Below are 26890 nucleotides of genomic sequence, written 5' to 3'. Positions count from 1 at the left end.
GCTATTGAGCTTTTTTTGATTCACGCTTAAATTAAGATACTGCAAATGCATACAACTGGATGATTTTTTTAGGAAATTGAGGTTATTTATACTTACAGTACATACCAGAGTAAAAACATACTACAATCCTGAACATTTGCCAAAAGGTATCTTCCATCATATTGTTGATATGCAACATAAGCAACATCCATCCATCCATTATCTGAACCCGCTTATCCTGATCAGGGTCGCAGGGGGCTGGAGCCTATCCCAGCATTCATTGGGCGAAAGGCAGGAATACACCCTGGACAGGTCACCAGTCCATCGCAGGGCACACGCACCATTCACTCACGCCTACGGGCAATTTAGACTCTCCAATCGGCCTAACCTGCATGTCTTTGGACTGTGGGAGGAAACCGGAGTACCCGGAGGAAACCCACGCAGACACGGGGAGAACATGCAAACTCCGCACAGAGAGGCCCCGGCCGACGGGGATTCGAACCCAGGACCTCCTTGCTGTGAGGCGGCAGTGCTACCCACTGCACCATCCGTGCCGCCCATAAGCAACATAATCTTCTTTTTTATGTTGTGTGAATCTTAGAATACAGCAATTATTTTTGCTGCCTGGAAAGGATACTGTGAAAGCTGTAATGCTAGAACCATGCTTCATTATATTAGTACTTAGGCTTAGTACTCTAGTACACTATAACTGCATGGAGGAATAGTCAAACTTACAGTGCACCTCACGGGAAATGCAGCACATTGCCAGTATTATCTAGTCCAATTGCACTATAATGGCTTTCCATTTGGTTCCTGCCCCATGGTCAGCAGGGCAGAGTAGAACTTATGTTGGCAGGTGTACATGCTGCAGACAACTGCTGTTACTATTTATATGCCATTCGTTTTAATCATCTGGTTCTTATTGCTCAGGGAGATATCTGATCCAGAGAGACTTTGATTACACTAGTGCAGTGCAGTCACAGTTGGTATGATTCAGGCTGGCCTATAACCTGCCCAGGTGGTGCGCAAACCACCGCCAATGATGCATTTTCGTGTAATCGCCCTTTATGTGTCACTGTTTATTAGCCTATATTAAACCGCATATTCTTGGTTTATGTTCCATGTATGTTCACCTGACAGGTCCCATTAATCCTACAGTATAAATGTGGGCAGGATCAGGCACAAGTATATTTCATTTCATAGCTTGTGGAAGCAAAATAAATGTGCAAATAAACTGATAAATAAGTAAATACATTTTCAAGTGCTTTCGCATTTGAAGACTATCTCATGCTCATCTCTGTTTTATCTGGGAGACATGGTAAATAGCAATGATTTAAGGGCTAGGAACTCAGTTCTTGGAAAAAGGCTTTTTCCTGGCCACCAGGAATGGCAACTACTACATATCATGCTGGGGCTAAGGCCTGGACACATACAAACAAAAGATAACATGCTTACAGTACTTCTTAATTTACTTGAAATCAAAGTGTGTGTTCCTTTGAGGGCCATTTCGAGCACAAGTCTGGGGAATGAAACTTTAAAGCTTGTCAGTAATGTAAATAGTGAAATAACTTGAAATGAAAAACACTTAGGCACACGCAAATAAAGTCAGCTGACTTCATGTTTGTGATGAGTGGAAAAGTTTGAAGTACACAGAGGATTTCTATTAGTAATTACAGTAGCATGGCTCTCTACAGCTTGACAGTAAATCTATATGCCCTGTATGAGTCAGTGCCCAGTGAACTCCCAAGCCTCTGGCTTTGCCACGGTGGTGGCACTTGATGCCAGATTCAGAAAGGTTAAAGGTCATCCAGTCATTGCTTTCTAAGCAGCAACAGATGCCCTGCCCTGATTGCTTTCCAGAAAACTTGTGCATTATTTCCAGAATATTTCACATATTTGTTTTTAATGGGGCAGTGTACAACTGTATGCACATTTTATAGACAGAATAATGTCTTCATTGGAGCACAGGACACGTTTATTGATACCACAGAGGAGGATATGGAAACATATTGAAGTCAATTGAGGAACAGTTGGAGCTCACACATGTCTTGTTTGGCAGCCTTCAAATGTGCCTCCTTAAAGCTCAGTAATGACTGTGTCTGGCATGGCAACAAAAGGAATCCAGTAAAGCAGCTGGAAAGGGCTCTGTGTCAGTGTGCAATCCTAATATCCTGTTACTTTGGTATTTGGATATTGTCACAGTCAATTACCTCAAATTTGCTTCTTGGATATGTGCTTTGTAAGTCATAAACAGTTGTAAGTTTTATAAAATATTAGACACACAAATTTGGTTACGGTTTGGGAATGTGTGCCTAATTGGAAGACTTTTTACAGAATTACAGATTTTGCAGAAATATTTTCACTGAATTTCTTCCAAAAGACTCATGTGGTTCTTTTAGAAGAATCCTCTGTAATACACGACTCCCACAAAAGAACATGGCTGCATTTTAGTTTCGACACCAGTTGAAGCTTGCTAAGAAAATAAACGGCACTGGTAACCTTTTGTTTGTTTGACCATTAATTCATAGACAATCAATAGCATTTTAATTACACTGAAATACCTAGAAGTTGAAAGCAAGAAATAGTGAGTTCACTGCACGTTGCATCATTGTGACGGTGTGTCTCGCAAACAAATTTCAAATGCATGTGCAAGAAAGTTCAGCAGAAGAGGTTTTGTATCCTGCTGAAACAGCTCAAGCCAGGTTTTGAAACAGCTGGTAGCTGGTTGACCAGCTCAGACTAGCTCCATACTCAACACAGGTTGACCAGCTCCAGCTATGTTTTGAAACAGCTGGTAGCTGGAAATTTCAAGATAGTTATAGCTTGGTTTTACACCAGGGTAGAACTCAATTTAGGCTTACAGTGGGTGACTAAACACCTAATGTCTGCTTTTATGAAGTGATACAACCATGGAGACCACACACTGCAGAGAAATTTGTTTAAAGGCAGAAACTATGTTTACTATCATTGTATATCCTGTTGCATGTTTCAGCCCATTGCTTCATTTTTGTTTTTGTTTTCTGTTGAAGTTTTTTCACCCAAAACACCTGTATGTGTGTCCTGCATTTATAAGGCAGATACTGATACAGTATTTTGACGATATGAATTTATTTTCTTCCTTGTAAAACAATGCTTCTCATATGGAGCTGGGCAATTAATGCTCAGAGATTACTAGCACATTCTGGATTAGCATTGTGATATACACTTAGTGAGCACTTTATTAGGTATTTATTAGACTTTTATTAGACATTTTTAGATGTATTGGTCTTCTGCTTTTGTAGCCTATCTACTTAAGAAGTTTGTATTCAGAGATGCTCTTCTGCATACCACTGTTGCAATGTGTGGTTATTTGTGTTACAGTCACCTTCCTGTCAGCTTTGACTAGTCTGACCCTTCACCACTGACCTCTCTCATTAACAAGGCGTTTTTGCCCACAGAACTGCTGTTCACTGGATGTTTTTTTTTTGTTTTTCACACCATTATTTGTGAACTGTGTTATGCGTGAAAATCTGAGATATTCAAACCACCCTTTCTGGCACCAACAGTCATTCCACAGCCAAAGTCACTTAGATTACACTGCTTCCCCATTCTGACATTTGCTCTGAAAAACAGCTGAACCTCTTGACCACGTCTGCATGCGTTTATGTTGCTGCCACACGATTGGCTGTTTAAATATTTGCATTAACAAGCTGGTGTACAGGTCTGCCTAATATAGTGCTCACTGAGTGTAAATGAGCCTCTAGAATTGTTTTTACATGCTAGAGGGAACCGTACACTATCATATGGACAACAGATATGGGTCCAGATATTTTTCTTTCTCTGTGCTGGACTGGATTATCATAGGGTGAGTCATCTTACAGTAGCTGTGAAGGATGCGCGTGTCCAAAGTTATCCAAGCTTTAGCCTTCCACCCACTGCACAAAATGTGTGATCATGCTCAAAGTTTGTTTTTGTATGTTTATATATGAAAATTACTGTTTGCTGCATCTACAAGCTGAAATTTAGTAAACGTGCTGCAAATACAAAATAATGTGTGCAAACTATCAGCCAAAATCATATTTTACTGTTGGCTTACACTACCTTAGAGCTCACAACCATCAACACCAGATGCATCGTGTGAAAAAGCATCATAACAACATCAATATGCCAGACGTCAAAGACTAAACACGCTGAGGAGATGGAGCTTAGGGATTATCTAAGGGTTATCATGCTTGCCCTGCTGTGATAAAAAATGCCCATATATCACTGGGCCTATTTACACTTCAGTGTGAAAATCCAGTAATGTCAAATATACCGTATGTCTTGTCAATGTCTTTCAATCTGTGCGTTTTGACAACAGACCACAACGGCGGGGAGTCCTATTCAGAGATTACAGTCATGCCCCTTTAAAGAAAATGGTGAATGTAGTTCTGGAGTGAGTGAGTGAGTGAGTAAGAGTGAAGTGTCAGCCTGTTTTTTTCCCCCTCGTCCCCTAGTCCTGCAGTTACGACTCCAGCAGAGGAGGACACGGGAGCAGCTCGCAGACCAGGGCATCATGCCTCGTGAGTAACACCTCCCTCCCACAAGTGCTTTCGCGGGCCTCCGATCTGCATCATGGGCACAGTGGGAATGCAGCCCGAGCTGAAAGGGCTACGCAGTAATGTCAGACAACACCCGAGAAACACAACACGCCATGGCACTGCCTCCACAAGCCAATGCGCTTACCTCATGAAAAAAAGAGAAACCTGAGCCTCAAAGTGCTTTTAACTCCATCTGTATGCTTGATCTTTGAATCAGCGCAAGCAATAAACATCTTATATGTCTCTGGCAGCAAACAAATAACAGCAAGGCCAGAAGCTGACCTCGGTGGAATGCTCTTGTGCTCGAGCTGCTATTTGGGCCTGTGCTATTCGGCTTTGCGGCGGGATAGATTTACGCCAATGGCACCTGTTTACATCAAACCAGATTAGAACTTCATTTTGTTGATTTAGCTTTGCCACTCGCAGGCTGGCATGTGTGCAACCGAATCTCGAGTTTTGTACTTTTTCAACCAAAATTAAAACACACACTTTGTAACATAACAACACACACACACAAAACAACACACACAAAAGCAATAAATCACATTCATTCGGACCTCTGCTCCCACCCTCCCAGAATCCAGAGTCCTGTCAGCATATATTGTGAGTGTCAGGAGACCAAGGTTTTTCCACCTTCCATGTGGCCGAGGTGGACTTTTAAACGGCAGTAGCAGATTAATGAAATGAGCCTTTCTGGATTGCTTCAGCTGCTGGAGTATGATTTTCACAATCAAAGTAGCGTGTAATGCAGGATAATTAAATATACCTCCTTACATATCTATTAGTCAAACAGAACAGGGGTTCAGGAGTTGGTCACTGAGGCACTTGGATTATTGCACAGGGTACTGAAACATTAGATCTCCACCTCGAATCAGAGGCTTTGCTAGATATTTCAGTTGTGCTGCCTGGATTCGGGAGCGTTGTGGCTCTGCAGTTTTCTTCAGCTGAACAGGGCCTTTAAAGAATAATATCAAACTGAGCTGCATCATTGCTGCGCTTATGTATTCACATCTTTGATCTGGTCATGTGTGTAAAGATGGGGAAGGAACTGTTGAGTGCTGTCTCTGGCACAGTTCTGCAGAATGGCATGAACAGGAACATTAAGATAAGTCTCCCTAAGTGTGCAAGCTAAAGGAAACCAGAGGCCAGCCCTATCAATTTCTTGGAGTCTGCCACAGATAAAGCCCCCCTGAAAATGTGATTGGCTGGTCTGCGGCTCTTTTAAAAGAATTTTGGATTGCCGGTTTATCTCTGGATTGTAGGCGAGAGGCTGGTGAAGCAGATGGAAAGGTTTTTGAAGTCCGTTAGCGTCCCCACACAGACCCCATTTGCTCAGCCCATTTTAATCTGCTCACGTATTGATTCCATGGCTGGTTTATTATCCTTGTTCCTTGATACTGTATTTCTTAAATTAATATAATTGCCTCCCTCTCAAATGCAAGTCACCCTGTGTGTATGATAAATTACTTGATGAAAATTGTAATTATGCAGCCATTGTTGAACAACTCTTCAGCGAACGTAATAAATATTATTTGCTTTGCTGACTGTCTGGAAGATTGAGTTACAGCACTTTACATGGTTCTCTCTCTCGCTGAATTGATATTCCAGTTATTTCAGTAATTTCAATCTTTTTTTGGAACATGGTTGGTGTGTATGGTCTGTGTATACATTTCCACAAAGAACATCTGGAGTGCATTATACTCCTGAACAGGCTGTCAGGCCCTCTGTGGGTCGCCTGGCCTGTGGTTTCAGAGGCGTTGGAGGACATGTGGCTCAGCGTGTGTGTGGCTTGTTCCCAGTTTGGGTGGGTCCTAGAGGGCGGTATCTTGTCTGCTGAAGCCCCTCCCTCCCCCTATGCTTTTTAGGGATGCATTTCCTTTTTACTATACTGTGGAGCTTGTGTTCAAGAAGCTCAATAAAATACTCTGCACTAAACAACAAGATGTGGGTTGTGCACAGGCAAGCTTACCTATATTAAATGTATATTCAGTCAGACTGTGGCTCCTTGATGTCATCAAAATAAAATTCAAATAAATAATGATCACATACTGTTTCAACAGTTTATAGAGGAATACACTAAATGCAAGTCTGAGCTGATTGTGCCAGTATTTTTGAAAGGTCATTTATCCAAGGCAATTAAGTACTGTCCACACAATTAGTGCTGGGATTACAAAACAATAGGAGGGAAATCATGGTGAGTTAATAAAAAATCAAATCAAATCAAGGAAAAGGACATCAGCTGTTATTGTGTCCTGTTGTGTGGATGAGATTGATACAATCTCTACAGTATGCCTGAGATAGAAGGCTAATTTTTAGTCAGTAGGCATTAACTAAGACATTCATTCTAGTGGCAGATTACCACCAGCTTCCTAACGTGTGACAAAGCTATCAGAGAGACAGTGCTAACTCTTAATGATGCATGGGATACTGGGGTAAGGCTGAAGCTTCCATTAATCCCATGGTATAGACATGTCCATATCATACCATAAAACTATTCCCAGCTAGACTAAAGAGGAAATTCTTAATTCAGATACAAAACACACACACACAAATACATATTTAGTAATTAAAGTAAAGAACACAAAAACAAGTATGCAGTCAATTCCTGCTTATTAATATGATTCGGCTAACCTGGATGCGTCGCACTTCTTCTGGTTAATTATGTAATCACAGTGAATATATTTTGCACAATGTAACACTGATGTGAAGTTATCCCTCTTGAGATAATGCTGCATTAAGCTTGTGCAAGAAACTGCATTTCTTAATTAAAGTATGCAAATTAATCCACCCTACAAAAAAGTAGGCCTTACTAAAAAACTGAAGCCTCGTTAAAGCATTAAAAACAAGCTTTTAAAATGTGCAGCTCTTACAGTAAGGTACCACACTGCCGTGGACCAAACATAGATTGTCAATCCCATGTTACTCTAGTCTGATAAGCCATTTCTGATTAAAAATCTAATTTACTAATATGAGAGCTCAAGACCTGACCAAACTGGAGTTGCGCGACAGGCTAGTCAGATCATCGGGGTTGACCAGATCTCTGTTAAGGAGCTCTATGTTAAACAAATGGAAAATAAGGTCACACAAAGTCCTGGTGATTTGGGATTTGTGATTTGGGTCCCTATGGCTGTGCCTGCTCAGCCATAGGGACAGATGATCCTCCTGCAGTAGGGGAAAAGGACTAAAGCTATGCAGGCTCCTTTATCAGGCTCCAATGAGCACTCAATCACAGCAAAAGTAGGCGTATGCTAGTAATACGTATTTACTCCCCATGTATTATTTATCATTTGTGTGTGCTGGAGTTGAATGTCTTTCCTCTTTGTGTACTGGATGTTGATGTTTTTGGTTTTATAGCGTATTTATAGTGCGTAGCCAAATTAATTTCCCCACTGTGGGATAATTAAGCTGACTCGACTTGACTTGATCAGCATCAACCTGTTGCAGATTAAATGAAATGCAGAGGTCTTGCATTAAGCATTTGAAACAGTTTGTGCAAAACCTTTTTCAATGGTGTTCGCTCCCTCATTAAAGTACAGAGAAAAGAAAGAATAAACAGGCGGATGGTTTGGAATAAATCAGTGGTGGCGACAACAAGTGATGTTTCAGATTAATGTAGAAAAACATTTATATCAGAGCTCACTCACAGGCTGTTGCAGTTGTACAGGCAACACAAATAACAAAAAAACAGCTGTTTTTGTTTGAGTGTTTTTCATGTCATATTATTCTTACAGTACATGTAATTGACTATTGGCAATACATCCACGTTCCCAAAACCCAGTTCTTTAACCATTTGGGGGGAAAATATATTAATATCCATTCATAGTGCATAAGATGCTCTCCAGAGAACAACAGGACCCACAGACTATACCATCAAAGATACAGTTTCATCACCCACCTGCTGGGATTGGCTAAGAATATTAGCTTTCTTTCCATTTTTTCAGTTTTTTTGCTTGATAGCGGCTTGATAGTGATCAGCGTGGGGTCTGCCTGTGTATATTTATGTAGGGTAATTGTCAAAGTTTACACACAGAGGATTATCGGTATCAGTTGTTGTTGCAATCAGCTTGATTTCATTGTTTGTTTTCTCAGCACTGAAGAGCCCAGCTGCATTCCATGAACAGAGGAAAAGTCTTGAGAGATCCAAGGTAACAAAAAGGAACTCCACTAACTCCATTTCAATCAGCAGAGAAGCAGGTGCACCACTGCTCAAAAGCAATGCCATCAGAGGCTCTCAGTGCTGAGTCTGCAGGATCAGACAAAATCAAAAAGTGACCTTGAAACAATCAATCATACTGGTGGCACATGACACCTTCATGGCCGTGAGAACGAATTGGAGTAATGGTACTTGATATTAGAGTTTTCAATTAAAATTTGGAGCATTTTTGGAGCTGCCAATGAGGCCTACCATGCATGGGAAGTAGCCCTCACTGACAGTTGCCTCACTAGACAACAAACCCAGTGTATGCATTTGTAGTAATACTGCAAAATGCCCAGTGTATCAGTGGTTGCCTTTGGATAAAGCCAGCTATCACCAATACTTTACTATGTTCTTTGATAGTAACCAATAGCAAACGGTGAATGGAAAGTTTCTGAAATCTCACTTCAACCAACAGAAATGGATAAGATTAGAAGGCTGCACGAGCCAAAGAACAGGCTATAGATAGCTGTCATCTGAAAGGTCAGGAGGCTTTTAGCTTCATTCCCTGTATTAAACCCAAGGGAAATTTGTTTTACCTTACAATATGCTTATGCATTTATTCATGTATGCATTGTTTTCTCAGATGTACTTAGAACACCTCTTGTTATAAATATGCAAGGTTTTCAGGATATTACAATGGTAATGCACTCTTTTAATATTACAAGCCTAAACACCGAAATATACAGTGCTTGATAAAAGAAAGTGAAAACATATTGGCTCTAGCTCAGTAAATGGTAAACAATAAAAAACTATTATTTTTCAAGGAAGATAAAGCAAGGTGGCAGTATTCACATAAATCAAACAGTTTCAGAGGTATCTAGACTTGGGCTAACTTTTTCTTGCAGTAAAATTTTCTGTGAATATAGCCTTTTTAAATGATAGATAAACACTTTAAAATACAATAGTAAACAGGCTGCGGTTAGTACATACAGTATATGACTGTAAAAGTGTTGTGCTTTTTTTACAGACTGGAGATTATTTAAAACATAAAATTAGAAGTAGACCGGATAAGGCAGATTTGGTCAACATGCATATTTTACAAGGTAAGAAACTATGAGTGCATTTCTGTCACATTGAAATACATATTTTATTTTTTGAAAATCCAAAATATAAACCATGGTCAGGATTGTTGAAAGGTTTTTGCAAACATACTGCTGGCACATGCAATAGTTGACGAAATAAACATGTATACAAAAGCATAATGAAAGCAATTTGGCTACCCAAAGCGATAACACATTATATGTATGTACAGTGTGTTGGCTAGACTAAAGAGCTATTACTCATTATTACACATTTGGGAGATTCGAGGTTGCTTTCTCAGTGCCCTTTCTGATTCAGGGACGCAATTTGTTATGCTAGTTCTGGCAAGGATGGTGTCTCCATTAAGTGGAATCCGTGGCATTAAGTCAGGAGTTGTGGGATCATAAACGACTATGTAATGTGAACTAAGGGGATGAGTTTCTCTCTGATACAATGTCTCTGTACTGGAATGTATAGAATAAATAGTATAAAATAGTGACTTTACATATGCAGACCTTACATACATAGCTCTTAATTGGATGCATGTATTAATAGGGGTGACATGGCTCAGGCAGTAAGAGCCGTCGTCTGGCAGTCGGAGGGTTGCTGGTTCGATCCCCCGCCCGGGCTGTGTCGAAGTGTCCCTGAGCAAGATACCTAACCCCTAAATGCTCCTGACGAGCTGGTTGGTGCCTTGCATGGCAGCCAATCGCCGTTGGTGTGTGAGTGTGTGTATGAATGGGTGAATGAGAAGCATCAATTGTACAGCGTTTTGGATAAAGGCACTGTATAAATGCCAACCATTTACCATTTACCAATGCACAGCTGTTTACAGTCCATGTCATGCAGCCCTGCGGATGAGTCATGGCTGAATATTTTAGCATGGACAGAGGCGCTCCTGAGATAGGAAGCACACACAAACTGTTTACGTCATGAAATGACTCCGCTCATGCCTCATGTATGTGGTTCTGTCAGAAGCTACTGCAGTGGATTAACGGTGCTTATCGTTATGTTTACTGTGCAGACTCAGCCACGGGAGGCTCCATACAGGCCACTCAGATGAAACTAAAGCGAGCCAGGCTTGCCGACGATCTTAATGAGAAAATTGCGCTAAGGCCAGGCCCTTTGGAACTGGTAGAAAAGAATATCATTCCTGTCGATTCAGCTGTCAAAGAGGCTGCAATGAAAGGTATCTTAAATAATAGAAGCTATGCTTTTACTCCTGACTTTATCTGAATGGTTGGGTCACTTCCCCCTCCCTCTCTGTAAAACCTAGAGGGCAATAGGGCTTCTTTTTATAACAGCTCACTAGCTTTAACTGATGGTAACATACATAGTGCATCTCCTGTGAAAATCAACCCATAGTCCTAAAAGACCTCAACTAACCACATCCCAACATCTGTTTCAGCTCTAACCAGTATAAATCTAATTTTATACTGTAGCTGTGTGCATGTACAGAATGCAGTAGTACTATAACAGTAAATACCACTAATGCTAGAATGGTTTATAACACCTGAAATCTGTAACATCTATGCCCTTATTATTTTTAGCTTTCAATCAGTAAATTGTCATTTTGTCAGCATTTAATTTAATTAATTCTTGGCATTTTCGTCTGACTACAGTGAGCCAAGTGTTTTAAAGGTCTTTACTATTTTGAATTGCTGTTTTTTGGATCGGTTAAGTACAAAATATTTACTGACATTATGAGTGACATGAGGTTACTGCATAACTACTGGTGCTCTTGTATACACTCACTGAGCACTTTATTAGGAACACCTGTACATTTACTTATTCGTGTGATTATCTAATCAGCCTATCAGGCAGATTGACAGGAACGTGACGGTAACATAAATAACCACACAATACCACAGCGGTATGCAGAAGAGCATACAACGCGTCAAACCTTTTAAGTGGACAGGCTACAGCAGCAGAAGGCCAATAAGTAAAAGAAATAAGTCTAATAAATACCTAATAAAGTGCTCACTGAGTGTATATTCCAATGACAACACAGTTCAAAGCAAAAAGACATAACAATTGTATTGCAATGCCAAAAATAAAGAGGAACCTTCTAAACATTTCCTATAAATGGTGGATTCAAATGTCCACCTGCATCTTCTTTATGCAATTTATTGCAGAATTGTTGGGTTGAAACACATGCACTATTAACTTCTTTCTGCCGAGGTTTCCCCCGTTTGTGTGTTCATACTTGTTTACATTTGTTAAAGAGTGTTGCACAAGACTGACCTAAGGTTAGCTTTGTTAGTTTACTTGACCGACGTACAAACCAGAACATGTTTTATTGAGATAAACAGCAGCTGTATTTAGAACCGCGCCTTTCTCCAGATCAATTGAACGCTCCCCTCTGTTTCTCTGTGTTTTGACTTCTCATGATTTATATGGCATTGCTGAACCACCTACAAAGGTGTTTGACATGACTGTGCTGTCACACAGCTGTCTGTCCTTCTGGTCAGCTGAGAGGGCCTGGCTTTGGGTGGGGAGGTGGCAGCAAAGATTTGGTCAGCTACCATTGCTGGCCATCAATTTCTTTTGGAAAAACTTTTGGTATTTGGCTTTTTTTGATAACTTTATTTATTAGGTAATAGCCACCTATGAATTTGGCTCCTAATTGTATGGACTTTGTTTATTTCATAGTATAACCTAAGAAGACTGTTGAATAAATGAGTCCTTTTGAAAGTTCTAAAAACATCTTTTAGCTCTCCTGGACAAGGCTGAATAATACAGAATATTTTTTGACATTTCAATACTGTAATGTGGAAATCCTTTATTTTAAAATGTGACATTATATAATGGCTCCCTGTATTATATCCCCCTCGGAATAAGTCCTCTAAATGACCTAAAATGACAAAGAGCAGACAGCTTGTGGTCAGGTGCCAGTGTGAATGAGAACAGAATGAACAGGTGGAGGAAATGACAGTGTCCTGACGGCCCTGCAGTTTATGAGCAACACGGCGTCGTCATTTACCAAAGCTGTGGCTGAACCTGTAGCTGAACATGTAGCTGAACGTGTAGCTCAACGTGGAGCTGAACGTGTGACTGAATGTGTGGCTGAATGTGTAGCTGAACATGTAGCTGAATGTGTGGTTGAACGTGTAGCTGAATGTGTAGCTGAACGTGTGGCTGAACGTGTGGCTGACTGTGGAGCTGAATGTGTGGCTGAGCGTGTGGCTGAATGCATATCTGAATGTGTGGCTGAACGTGTGGCTGAACGTGTAGCTGAACATGTGGCTGAATGTGTGGCTAAACATGTGACCGATTGTGTAGCTGAACATGTGGCTGAATGTTGTATCTGAACGTGTGGCTGAACGTGTGGTTGAATGTGTAGCTGAACATTTGGCTGAATGTGTGGCTGAAGTTGTATCTGAACATGCGGCTAAACGTTTGGTTGAACATGTAGCTGAATGTGTAGCTGAAAGTGTGGCTGAACGTGTGGCTGAACATGTGGCTGAATGTGTGGCTGAACATGTGGCTGAATGTGTGGCTGAACGTGTGGCTGAATGTGTGGCTGAACGTGTGGCTGAATGTGTGGTTGAACGTGTAGCTGAATGTGTAGCTGAACATGTGGCTGAATGTGTGGCTGAACGTGTGGCTGAATGCGTGGCTGAACATGTGGCTGAATGTGTGGCTGAACGTGTGGCTGAATGCGTGGCTGAACATGTGGCTGAATGTGTAGCTGAATATGTAGCTGAATGTGTAGCTGAATGCTTAGCTGAATGTCTGGCTCTCATGATTAAAAGCAGGGTCTGTTTCTGGCAGGTCACATGCTCCACCCCCTACCCCCTCTGTGACCCCTGAATTTGACTTGTTCTGATAGTGCTGCATCTCGGTGCTCTGCTTATCAGGGCCCTTCCGTACTCAAGTGTTCTCTGACAGTCCTCCTGCGCTGCACTGTGGCCCTTCCAGGGCTGAGTGCTCAACTAGGTGCAAGTGACAAACAAGCCAATTCTTAATCCCATCATTAGACCGTTGTTATGATAAAGTCCTTGTGCAGTATGCAAACTGTAACTGCATTCCACACAAAAACACACACTCACACACGCATGCTCAAACATCAAACACGCTCGCAGGCACACACGCACGCACACACAGACACAAAAGCTCAGACAAAGCGTTAATATTCTCAATGCATCTGCTAATGTTACTTGGCTGAGAATTTGTAGTATATTTACAAGCCTTACTAAAACAGACGTGCATGCTTGTTTTACCTAATACTAATACAAGTATTTTAATGTGTGTTGGTGTGTGTGTCGTAAGGGGGCTGCAAATTCAGTACAGCACTGTGTGTCCTCTGTCTGTGTAGTGAACCACGGCAAGTTCCCCAAGCAGGAGGACTCGTATGCGTTTGAGGAGGACAGCAGCAGTGACAGCCTGTCCCCTGAGCAGCCCCACAGCAATGAGTCCCAGGGCTCTGTGTGCTCTTCGTCAGAGGCTAAGAGCAGTGACTCCTCTTCCCCAGCATTAACCAGTAGCAGACAGGTATGATGCATGACCAGCCCCCTTTACATTTCACATTTCAGTGTGCAGGGCAAGGCAAAAACATTGTCTGACTCCAGAGACCTGTACTGCCTCATACATTTGTACATATACATACTCATACACAATAGTTAATCGTTGATTAAATCAATCTTCTTTTATCTGGACAATGATCTCAAGCATATTATTTCTTGTTAAATGTGTACAATCCTTGTGGCTCTATTTGTCATTATAGCCTTCATACAAAACCAGTTGTAGCTTGTAGCTTCACATCAAATCATACCAAAGTTCAAATTGATACGGGCTGGCCAACATGCTCACGCATGCGCAGTGTCTTTTCCTCTGACTTCATTCTCAAGTTGTCAGCATGTCTGTACTCATGCCGTATGAGCGCTGTGTGAAGTTGTTTTATGGTCTGCAATCCATGTTTTCCTTGGCAGGAACTCATTTCATTTCGGCTTTTAAATGCTGGGAAGTGTCTGGCATCATACAGAAAAGCAATAATTTTCCTGTTACTATAGATCAAATTCACGTTGAAATCCTCTCATAAATTACATGGCATAATGAAGAATAATTTAAACCAGCAAAAGGATGATTTTACTGAAGCCATGACTTGTATTCTGGAATTTTTCTAATCATTCCCAAGTTGAATGATGCTACTGTAGTTACGTAAATATAAGTAACTTAGCTAAACCTAAATGGTTCACACATTGCATTGTTTATCTCATATAAATCATTAGTTTGTCCCCAGCTTTGTTAAGGTGATTATTTATGCCAATATATGCTTTGGCCATTGTTTCTTGTTAACTATTCCTTTCCATACCAAAAATTGGCGTGAAGCCATTTTTAGACACATATGTGGTTCTCCCATTTACCAAACACACCCCTTGTTTATCATTGTTTATATTTGAAATGAGGTAGAATGAACTTTTTGATTACATTACACTCCAAACAGAAGGAAAAAAGTTAGGATCGAGAATTTACTAGTATTGCGTCTGCCGATAATATGTTATTTGACACAACATCTCTTACATATTAAATATGGGTAGATATATTACATAATCCAGTGTAGTACTGGACATTCTGTACAATACTGAACACATATTTATGCATATATTAATGGAATTCTTATAGCCATGTTTTGGAATAAAATCAAGATACTTAGAGCTGGGTTGGTGGATAAGTTGCCATTTTACTGGCATAACCAACTGTAAGCAACTGAATTATGGCTTCATATGTGGGCAGATTTTTTTACAATTACTCATTGGCTTATACATATGTTGCCTGCAAGTTGTTGACAAAAGCTGTGAACAGTAATCCTTTAAGCATTTAGTTTATAAAGAAAAGACAGTGAGATCATATTTTATTTTGTTCATGATTGTAGGACCCATGACTATTTTATTTTGAGAATTCATAATAACCTATGATTATAGATGGGTTGTTGGCCCATGGGATATAGTTCAAGATTTGCATGGCAAAATACATTTTTTTCCAGACCACATAACTTTATAACATAATACATAACAGCACTGTTCTCAGTACACTTTAGGTTTTTTATATTGCATAAACCATCGGTATTCAGCTGTCATTCCAGTAGTCCAGTACTGTCCAACAAAAAATGGTTTCACAAGGTTTACGTTAAAGGGAATTCCACTGCAAACAAGCATCTAGCTAATTTAACAGATAAAGGCATAAATTATTAATTCTCTCTGTGTGGCTGGTCAAAGCAATACATAAAAAGATATCGGCACATTTTGGTTGAGGTATGCATCATAATGACATACACCTCTACCCTTACTCATTTTTGATAAATACTAGTGGGACAGCTCATTTGAATTTATGAATAGCTCCTTGTACCACCTTCGAGTTTATCTATTTCGGGAAAGATATGAACAACACTGGTTTAGTAAAGCAAGTACCTGGAGCATAGTTTGGGGCTGTATCTCTGCACTTGCTACAGGTACAGAGCTGACTGAGAGCTCATTTGACATTTTGACAGGACAGCTAATCTACAAGTAAATATTTCATTGTATGGTGCAATTTCCCTTTAAGTTAATTAATTGAAAATAAATAAATTGCTGTAACTCGAAAGATATATGTCTGCTACACTATTTATTTCTCAGCATAAGACAGTCATGCTTTCTGTTTCAATGGTAGCACTATATTAATTTGACAGTGATTGATTTGTTTTTAAAGCAAGCTATTCACTACCAATTTAACAGTTACTCAAATCATTCCCTGGAGGTATTTAATTTTTTGGGCTTCACTGAAATATTGAATAAACAATTCAGTTCAGCAGTCATTTGTCTTGAAATATTAATAGACTTTTGAATGTAAATAAAGTGTTATTATACTGTAGAGGCAGGCAGATGCTTCAGGTGCCCACTAACATGAGTGCATGCTGGTCCCCAGTGATGTCAAAGGAGCTTATCAATCATCATTATTTTCCCTGTGCTGACATGCAACATGTGTTTTCAGAAATCTGAGCCATGGATAATATTTATTGAGAAGTAGGCACTGAGTTACATGTTTTTAAAAATGTCATCTGAAGGTGGTGTGGTGACTCAGAAGAGTAGGTGAGGTCTGCCCCCTGTGGCTATTAAGAGAACTGCAGTGTTCTGCAACAGCTCTTGTATGACCGTTAACCTGAATGTGACAGGTCCTTGGCTCATACCTGACCCCTGCATGCCAGTGCCTTTGTTACAGAGTGGATTTGGTGCTGGGCTCTTATTTTCCAGCATGGCTCTAAACATTCCAAAGTATTGTTCATCGTGTGAGTACCAGTGGCACGAGACTGCTAACCTATTATTGGCGTCACACGTGTCTGGGATGAAATGCAATGGAGCAAGTGAATCCACATGTCTCCTAAGCCCATTTCCTCAGTGCCAACTGAGAAATAACACTGAACCCTTGGACAAAGTAAAGCCTGCAATACTGTTTCTGAGACTTTCTTAAGCATCTGACTTCAATTAAAGCAATGAAATAAGGCTTAAATTTGAGTTCCTTATCAAGGTCTTTGATGTTTACCTGATTGATGGATTCTTCTGCACCACAATCATGTTGGGGAAGGGCCTTAGTGATATTTTTTTGCCAAAGGAAAAGTGGAAGAATAGAAGTTTTTTGGGTAAAATTCCATGGTCGTTTTATGTGTAGATTTTCTGCATTATGTTTATTGGGCTGATTTACTTTCATCAAATAGCCTATACTAATCCTTAAAATGTTAACAATAAAAAACAGCAAGAATGTGTAAAAGTTTCATTCTGACATTTACTTTGGAAACAAGTAACAGAATTAAGTGGAACGTCTGTGAGTTTATTTTTATTGACCAATATTTGCTCACTGACTAATAGTGGTAATCCACACTTTTATTATTTTCCAGGGATTTCAAAACAGGGAGATGAATGGCCATATTGCTTCCCCTAATAATCAAACAAGCCAAGAAGAAAGCCAGCCTATGATGAACAGCAACCAACTGAGCCCACCGGTACCTGTTCCTGCAGTTGTCAAGGTAAGGAGTAGTTAACATACACTGGTGTAATACAATAATACAACAAGTGAATCATACACATTGTAGTTTAATTAGCTTTGTTTAATAAAGAAGGGGCTTTAAATGAATGTGGGAGAGAGCCAAGTCTATTTTCAGTTATTCTATCAACAAGAATTATTTTTTGTTCAATATGAGACTCGTCGGCAATTATATTATATATTGCATACCATACATGAGTGTCTAGCTTCTGGTTATCACTTCATGTATAGCATGCAATATACGACATAAGTAGCAGTTTCGTCCGCCGCATATGGTCATAATTATTATTAACATCTGTCGTTTGTCGCACGTACGGTCCTGTTGATGGAGCAGTCGAAATCATCGGATAAAAACCGCCATAAAAAGCTGAAGGACACGAAGCCCAAGGTGAAGAAGCTGAAGTACCACCAGTACATTCCGCCGGACCAGAAGGCGGAGAAGTCCCCTCCCCCGATGGACTCGGCCTACGCCCGCCTCCTCCAGCAGCAGCAGCTGTTCCTGCAGCTGCAGATTCTCAGCCAGCAGAAGCACCACCACAGCACCCAGCAGAGACAGCAGAGCTTCAGCTTCCAGCCCCTGCACTCACTGCCACACAAGTGAGTCGCATACGCCCGGCAAGCCCCTCTCCCACATCTATGGGGCATGAGCCATTTCCCTGAGCCACTTCCCTGACCCGGGCAGTTGGTGAAATATGGAGGGAGGCCAACTAGAATAGCTTAGAATATGTTGCGATTTGTATGTTTTGTGTGTTCAAGGGATCTGTTCAAGGATCATTTTATGTTTGTTCTTTTTAGTAAAATATTTTGTTAGTCATTTTTATTTTCTAGAGCACTAGTGTGTGTACTGTGCAGTAGCAGCTTGCAGTTTTTAAAGTTTACAGTAGGAATGTTATATTTTCAGTCCTTTTTTCCTACTTTGTAGCAACTTTTTGACAGCAAATTATTTTCTGCTTTAAGCAGCTGTTTTAAGCAGCTCTCAAAAACATTTACCATACTTGAGAGATGAACTGCAGTTTATCTTTATTTATTTTTAACCTTAATACAGAGACGAGAGGTTGTTCTGGCTAAATATGTTGTCAAGTAAATATTGTTTTGTTGCATAAACTCTAGGCAGTCCACTGAACAACTTGCAAGGAATTCAAATGCTTCCACAAGCACCGTGACCAGTAGTTCCTCATCACCTGTGAAGACAACTTTTTCTGGGCAAAGCAGCATTTCGCCAATAAAGCCAGGACCCTTACCCTCTAATCTGGATGATCTTAAAGTATGTTCAATTTGGAATATAATTTGGAATGTATTTATATTAGTAGTAATATTAGTAATATACTTCTAAGCCAGAAGCTTGCAGGAGATTTCAATTGTATTTATATCATCTACAGATGCTAGGTCATCAGAAGGTCGCAAGCCTTTAAAACTTAAGCTTCTTTCCATTATAGTATATGGTTTCCATAAATCATCAAATTTACAAGCACATTTTTTGTACAAGGATGTACTGCAAATAGAGAATTGAAGTGCTTTCAACATTTTATAAACTATGGATAGATGTTCTGATGTATTTATGATTTTGTGTAATTTTGTGTAGCTGTTTCTGATGCAGTGATATGTGATGTGCCCCTCGCAGGTGTCTGAGCTGAGACAGCAGCTGAGGATACGAGGCCTTCCTGTATCTGGCACTAAAACAGCCCTCATAGAGAGGCTGAGGCCCTTCAAGGACCCCAATGCGAGTCCACCGTCCAGCTCCGGTGACATCACAACAGTGACCTTTCCGGTGACCCCCACCGGCTCTCTGTCATCCTACCAGTCTTCAGGCTCCGCGGGGGGTGGCGGATTCTACCCCTTCTGCAGCACCAGCTCCACCCCGCCCATTTCACCCGCCTCTTCCGACTTATCGGTCAGCGGGTCCCTGCCCGACAGCTTCAGCGACGTCACCATGTCCTCCCCCCAGTTCGGCCTGCAGCCCTCCCCGGCCCACCTGAGCGCAGACGAGGGGCTGGCGGCCGGCCTGACCGGGGGCTGCCTGCACGGGGAGGCCGAGGGCCCGGACGCGGAGAAGGACAAGATGCTGGTGGAGAAGCAGAAGGTGATCGAGGAGCTGACCTGGAAGCTGCACCAGGAGCAGCGGCAGGTGGAGGAGCTGAAGATGCAGCTGCACAAGAGGAAGCACAGCCAGCAGGACCTCCAGGCCTCTCCGCAGCAGCAGCGCCACCTGCAGGCCTCCCCGAAGCACCCGCTGCACCTGCAGCCTCCGGCCCAGCAGCACTTCTTCGGCGTGTCCATCAAGCAGGAGCACGTGGCCTCCAGCTGCCCCCTCTCCTGCAAGCAGCTGAAGAGCTCCCCCAGCAGCTGCATGGAGGGCCTGGGCCACCTGTCCGGGCTGGCGGGCCCTCGCTGCATGGACCCCTCGGTCGGAGGCAGCCCCTCCACGCTGTCTGCCTTCCTCAGCCCCCAGTGCTCCCCTCAACACTCCCCCATCCCCAAGGCTGGAAGCCCTCAGCACAGCAGCCTGCCCTCCTCCCCCCACAACCCCTACCTGCTGCCCGGCTCCTCAGCCTCTCTCACTGCAGAGAACCGGAGCCACTCTCCCCTGCAGACCAGCAGCAGGCCACAGGCACAGGTAACCAGCAATAACATCTCAGTTTAAGGTTCTAGGATGTCACAGCACTGGTACTCATTATTACTGTTATTAGCTGTACTAGAGAAGCTGATAAATTCCACATATGGCTGAGTAGCCTTTTGAGATATTTTCATTTCATAATAATCTGGGTATGGATGTAATTCAGCAGTTATGACTGACAATTTGTGATCTTACAATTAAAACTGAGAAAATGCACGATTTACAGGGCCAGCAGAAGAACCTTGGGCAGCCTGTGAACTGCTCCTACTCTGAACAGCGGAGCTTACAGTCCCTGTTCCCCAGCCCTGCCAGCAGTGCCTTTCACCACAGAGATCACCCCAAAGCAAAGAACTCAAACATGCAACACAAGGTATGTTCCAATAAAACACTGCCCTGAGAAACAAGCACGTAGCTACTATTAGCAGACATAATTCATTCTTCTAATCTTCATCTACACCAATAATATTTGCCCAGGGAAGTATAACTTCCATCACTGTTTTCACTGTTTTCTGCTTTTCTTGAATTAAGCACCTTTTCCTAAATCTGTTGGGGTGGATTACTGTAAACATATTTTACTTCTGAAATGGCTTCAATCTTTGGAGCCTTCCAGCTGAAATTCTCCAGATGCACAGTCTACCTTTCCTTCTCTCTGTTATTCTGCTGTTTCCTGTTATCAGGCAGCAAGAATGTGAAAAAAGTAGTCATAGAAAGCCCATGGAAACTACAAAATGAATGGATCAAATCTGTGTACAGATACAAGGGCACATTCTCAATTTAAAAAAAAATCATACTAGTCACAGACACCTATGGCAGCTTTCAGGCTCCTTTTAAGTTCCCTTTTTTGAGCAAAAAACATAAACGTAACTTCTTTAATCTATTTCCTCATGTAGATGGCACTATTACACTCTCCCAGGCACGTGGGTCAAAAGTTTCCCATCTCCTCTGCTACCTGCTGTAGCTCAGATTCTGCATCAAAGATTAAACGGCCCCCCTGCTATGAAGATGCAGTAAAGCAGGTAAACTAAATTCAGCGCAAAACTAGCCAGAAAAGCAGATGCTCGTTTCTTCATTAGAGTCCTGTGACTTGAGGCTGGCCTGGAATGTTTTCAGCTTTACCTCCCCGCACTGCTCATTCTGTTTCTTCCACCTGCATTCCACTCCTGCTCCTCTTCTGTAGTAATCCATGATACAGGTTCAGACTTCAACCAAGCTTGTGTTATTGATTTACATCCATTTTAGTCATATCTGGTGACCTGTGAAATGCTAATGCTATGATGCCAATATGGTGCGCATGCTACTACATCCTGAACTTTAAATTAAATTAAAATGAACTTTTAGCTAAATTAATTTTAATGGGAAGAGTAACATCAAAATATATGTGAATATTTCGCTTGATGTTAAGCTCTGTGCTTAACCTGTTTTCTTTTTTTTCAAATGTACTCTAGTAACAACTTATTCAAATTTCAGCAATTGACTAGAAGCCAGCAGATGGATGAACTTCTTGATGTGCTAATTGAAAGTGGAGGTGAGTATAACCTAAAGGATATTATAATGACATTATAATCCAGCAGTTTATGTGCATACTGGTACAGTAACATGTATCATGCAAAACAAATTATCAAGCAAATAATGTTGCTTTTTAAAAAGGTAGTCTAATTACTGGCACTGAATAATATAAATGTTGAGATGCAAACCTCATTGTTATGAGGCATGACAGCATTTCTTTACGATTAAGTCATCTTTGGGTCTCTATGGTGCATGAATTATTGCTTCATAAATTCATAAATGAAAACAGTTTGGGCTCGACAGCCGAAAGGGGGTGCTTTCCCGCTTACCTACAGCACTTTTGACGCAGGGATTCTTTTTTCAAACTTAAGCACATCCAGATTTCACTCCTTCTTGGACATTAAATCATATCTTGTGCTGTGATGTTTTTCCCCCTTCTTTTCAAGAAATTCCAGCTAACGCCAAAGAAGACAGGCCCTGTGTAACCAAAGTTGTGCCTCACATTACAGTTTCTTCAGGAAGCTCCAGCCTACCGGTCCCCAAATTCCACAGGCACTATGAGCACTTGTCCCCATCCCAGCTCTCCTACGAACACGGCACCAGCAGTGGGGACCACCACCTGGAGGCCTTGTTGAACGGTCCCATGGGCAGAATAGGCGAGATCGCCATCCACAAAATGGCCCCCGAGGAAGGGCAGCTGGAGGACACAGGGGAAGGATTCACAGCTGCCCGCCAGGAAAAACTGCTCAACAACCGTGAAATGATGGGCACGCCTCTGTCCCCAATGGATGCCAGGGTCTCTCCAGCCAATGAGGGCCAGGGGCTGAGTATGGCCTTCACAGAGTCACCATGGGAAACCATGGAGTGGCTGGATCTCACCCCTCCAAGCTCCGCCACCGGGTTCAGCTCCATCCCCCCGGCTGGACCCAGCATCTTCAACACGGAATTCCTGGACGTTTCAGACATCAACTTGAACTCAGCCATGGACCTTCACTTAGAGCAGTGGTGAACATGAAGCCCCAAGCACCAACACAGAGCAACCACCCACAGAAATATTTTACAATCACAAATATATTTTTACTTTACATGCCTGATGTTGTTTTATAAAACTTATAAATACTTGCATAGAACGACATCAGGTGCCTTTTCGACAATCTTTGCCTTCTCTGGACATGATGCACAGATTGGCAGTTTGAAGTTATATAAACATTTATATGCATTTTAAAAGATTGTCAGAATGATGCAAAAATGAAAATAAGCTTACACAGGATAACTGTGCACAGTTGCAATAAACATAGTACGCTCACTATGCAATTAGTTTTGGACAAACAAAACTTGAAAAGCCACACTTCAGTATTATGAAAGAATGCATGTATTTTACTGGAAGCAAGAACTTAAAACTGAAAAGATGAAGTCTTTATTTTGGTCTTTGTATTGGCAATAGAAATACATATTTTCAATGATATTAAGTTTTTTTTAAGCATCAACCATTTGTAAATAGCTTATTACTGATATTTGTAAAAAAAAAACAAACAACAAAAAAAACCTATTAGACAAGTTAGTTGCATTTTATTTAGCAAGGTGAGACCGAGCACTTCAGCTGAATTCTCAATATACAAATGATACTCTTGTACTTTGTAAATACAAGAATGTTCACATTGCACACTGAGTAGTGTAGAAAAAGTTGTCACACTTGGTATTTTCATGTTTATTTGAAGGAATAGCATTTTAATTGCCCTTCCATGAAAGTATTTTATCACTTTTTTATTCCCTTTTTGCTTGAAGCTTGAATATATTTATTTGCTACACTGCAGTTGGACTAAAGTGTATAGAAAACACATATTTTATCAACACTGAGCTTTTTGTATTCTCACGGTTCTAGAAAAAAAAAAAAACAGGCAATATTATCACAATGTAAAATCTGTAGAAATAAAATGGACAGAGGAAAATTCAGAGTTAAGTATTCGGGTCACCAGTTGCCAAAACATTCAAAAATATTTAGGGATGAGGTTTTTTTTATTTCCACTGAAAAGTCATTAGTTTGAATGAAATTTGCCATGTGTAGCAAATTAAAATGTGTTGAAGCAGACCAAAAGAGATCACAGTTAAATCAAAGTAGGGAGATGGAGTTCTTTGTCAAACTGTGTGGAATGACAGAATGACTTACTGCCATTACATATGATTCATTGGTCTTATCCTGTATGTCAATTTAAAGACATTTTAAATGCCTTTAATTGTACCTGGATCTCCTCGAATTGTGTCCGCCTTTACTTCCTGGGATCAAATTTTGTCTACAGATTTAATGTGATTTTTACATTTGATACTGACTAGTTCTCCCTCTTGTTTTAGCCAAGTATCTTATAAGAAAGGACTTCTCAGATGTATTTATTATTTTCTATATTAGTATTTATGTGACATTCCTTTGTGAAAAATTGGAGTATTGGTGATATTCAAAACCCAAATCCTGTCATTTTAATCCCCCCTCCCACATTTATTCTGAAAGGCTCACTTGAAAACCGTACATTTATAGACATACAAAATCAATTATTTATAGAGTATATTTTTCTAAAAATCAGGTTTCTTGTTCAAAAGCTTTGCCAGCCTTACCTGCACTTCTAATGTCAATCACTCTATGTTTTTGTTTTTGTCAATTAAATTCAATGGCATGCAAACTCCCTGAAGTAGTTGGTACTATGTGACAACTAAATGGTTTCATTTACCGCCAGATAACATTATGAAATCATTTAAGCTGGAATGATTTCCATTGTTAAGGGGGTTATATGCAGCATAACACTATTAGTCAACTTGTTAATAAAAATGAAAGACTATTTAGACGTGAAAATGATGTGATCACGTTATCCATGGGAAAGCAAAGAAATAGCAGTCACCCAGCAATTTGGTCCAAATGCGTATCTATTATCGTTCTCATCATCACAGATAGAACATGTCACAAATTGACAATAATGGTAAAACCACACAGAAGCTTTGCACGAGCAGATCATGCAAGCGCAGTGAGAATTGTGTATTGTGTCTTGACATCCACCATAAATAGTTTCACCGATGGAAAATGTTAACTAGGAAACCTAGGATGTATTCATTGATGCATCATCGACCAAGTCTCACAGCTTTCCATCTGCAAGCCTTTGCAAATTTAAATGTATACATCTTTCACTCACAAAATACCATACTAAAGCCATTACAGCTATTAACTTTATATTAGTATACATCTCTAATGTGCTGAATGGACTACATGTACATGTAGTTTGTCAGTTGGACCAAAAGCTGTGAAGTATTTTACCCTTAACATTTTCATGGTGTCAACTGATTAGGTGCTCCTGAGGATATGTATTCATTGCTGTTATAGCTGCATTTCATAATGTTGGAACTGTAAGTACAGTATACAGTAGATTACCGGTATGTATTCTAATCGAAGGCTTTTTCAAATATTCACTTTCATCAACACAAGGAAAAGGGACATTTTCTCATTTTTAATAAGTGCCTTTGACCTGTATGCAAATTAAACTTTTACCGATGCAGACATCTGTGATATCTGTAATGCATTCAAAAATAAGTCTCTACTTAAATAAGAACAATGTGTTACATAACAATGAATGCATCTATACAATATTTTAAAAAGTGCCATGATTGAAAGGTTTAAAGAAAAAGTCATGAAACAATATGGTTATATGCAGTAGGTTATGTTTTCTTGTTTAAACAAAGTATCATAGGTGCTTTGGTATTTGGTATATGGCTTGGTTATGGTACAGTTCTTTATAGGTTTAAAAATCATACATTCAGAACAAATCTCTTAAAAATGACCAACCCTTTTGAGTTTCATTTTTTTCCTTGAGGTTTGTAAATCCCAGAGAATTAAGGATGCCTTGGGGTAAATGTCATATTTCATGATTCAGATAGTGACTGTTTGCAATGGGAGCAAACTCGTAGCTTACAGTACATGTTTTGAGGCTAAAACTATAATACAGTTATGAGTGTATTTTGTGATTTTGAACAGGCCTGTGAATATTTTTTTTCTAAATGTCACTACCACACCCAGTTAGGCTATATTTGCCAGTTCTATGTTTTATTTACACAAATTCATTAAAAAGTCCAATTAAAAGTACAATCACTTCACCCTTTTACTTCAAAGAGGCAGAGCAGGATAGAGCAGCTTTACTGAGGCACTTTTAAGTCACAATGTATTGTTGCTTCTACTGATACACATTCAACTAATCTGCTTATTCTGAACCAAAGAACATCCCCTTTGTATCCAATAATGTAATGAAAATATCAACTGAGATTTCTTGCCTTACAAGAAATCACATCTGATATACCCTTGCAGACAATATACCTTGTAATAAGTTGTTGTGAGAACAAGGTTACATTATATTGAGATGAACCAAGGATTAAATCTGACAGAAAGCTTTCTTGTTGCTTGGCCACTGAACTGTTTATGAATGTAAACATCCTCAGTATTTGTCTACACCACTGTATTACTGTAGATGAAAAGACAATAAATTAAACACAATTTTATTTCCATATGGAGAGTAATTTCTTGAGTATCAATGTCCAATATAAATGATGTATATACACCCACAGAAATGTAGGGAAATGTTGAAGATCAACTAATCTTTCAGAATATGCTCTTTTCTCCATCAGGTTGGGCAGAATATATTTAACACAACTGAAAAAAGCACTGAGGCTAAATAGCTAACATTTTAGTACTGCATGTTATACTTTTCAGTCTGTTTTATAGCCAAGTGTTGTTTTCGAGTTAGTTAATAGCAATGACACAACCCTGAACATACCAGTAGCATCGCATTAATTGCAAGTATTTCCCCAGGCAACAAACAGTAAAAGGCTAAATGCACATTGTATCCATTTCATAAAAGTAGCTACTTCATCTGATTGAGAGCCAGATTCAGAAGATGGCCATACATGTCTCACATTTTCCAAATCTTTCAATGAGATTTTAAAACTCTGAAGTATTTCTTGGAGAAA

At 40.3% G+C, this 26890-nt stretch overlaps 1 protein-coding gene across 4 annotated transcripts in view; it reads left to right on the top strand.

Annotated features, from left to right (window-relative positions):
* Nucleotides 1–26428, top strand: part of myocd (myocardin) — a 54174-nt gene extending 27746 nt beyond the window's left edge. For 2 of the 4 annotated variants that reach the window (XM_061233263.1, XM_061233262.1), the window contains exons 2-14: nucleotides 4455–4520; nucleotides 8628–8683; nucleotides 9704–9779; nucleotides 10781–10945; nucleotides 14075–14250; nucleotides 17627–17755; nucleotides 18107–18369; nucleotides 18883–19036; nucleotides 19394–20386; nucleotides 20613–20756; nucleotides 21277–21402; nucleotides 21854–21911; nucleotides 22339–26428. In XM_061233263.1, coding sequence (XP_061089247.1) covers nucleotides 4455–4520; nucleotides 8628–8683; nucleotides 9704–9779; nucleotides 10781–10945; nucleotides 14075–14250; nucleotides 17627–17755; nucleotides 18107–18369; nucleotides 18883–19036; nucleotides 19394–20386; nucleotides 20613–20756; nucleotides 21277–21402; nucleotides 21854–21911; nucleotides 22339–22901 — 2969 coding nt within the window. In that variant the 3' untranslated portion in view covers nucleotides 22902–26428. The remainder of the gene's footprint in view (nucleotides 1–4454; nucleotides 4521–8627; nucleotides 8684–9703; nucleotides 9780–10780; nucleotides 10946–14074; nucleotides 14251–17626; nucleotides 17756–18106; nucleotides 18370–18882; nucleotides 19037–19393; nucleotides 20387–20612; nucleotides 20757–21276; nucleotides 21403–21853; nucleotides 21912–22338) is intronic. The other 2 variants (XM_061233266.1, XM_061233265.1) reach the window with 2 other exon arrangements.
* The last annotated feature ends 462 nt before the right edge of the window (nucleotides 26429–26890 follow it).

This window comes from Conger conger, chromosome 2, assembly GCF_963514075.1.
Source record: "Conger conger chromosome 2, fConCon1.1, whole genome shotgun sequence".
NCBI lineage: Eukaryota > Metazoa > Chordata > Actinopteri > Anguilliformes > Congridae > Conger > Conger conger.
Note: the sequence above shows the minus strand (reverse complement) of the source record. Positions and strands in the feature narration are given on the sequence as shown.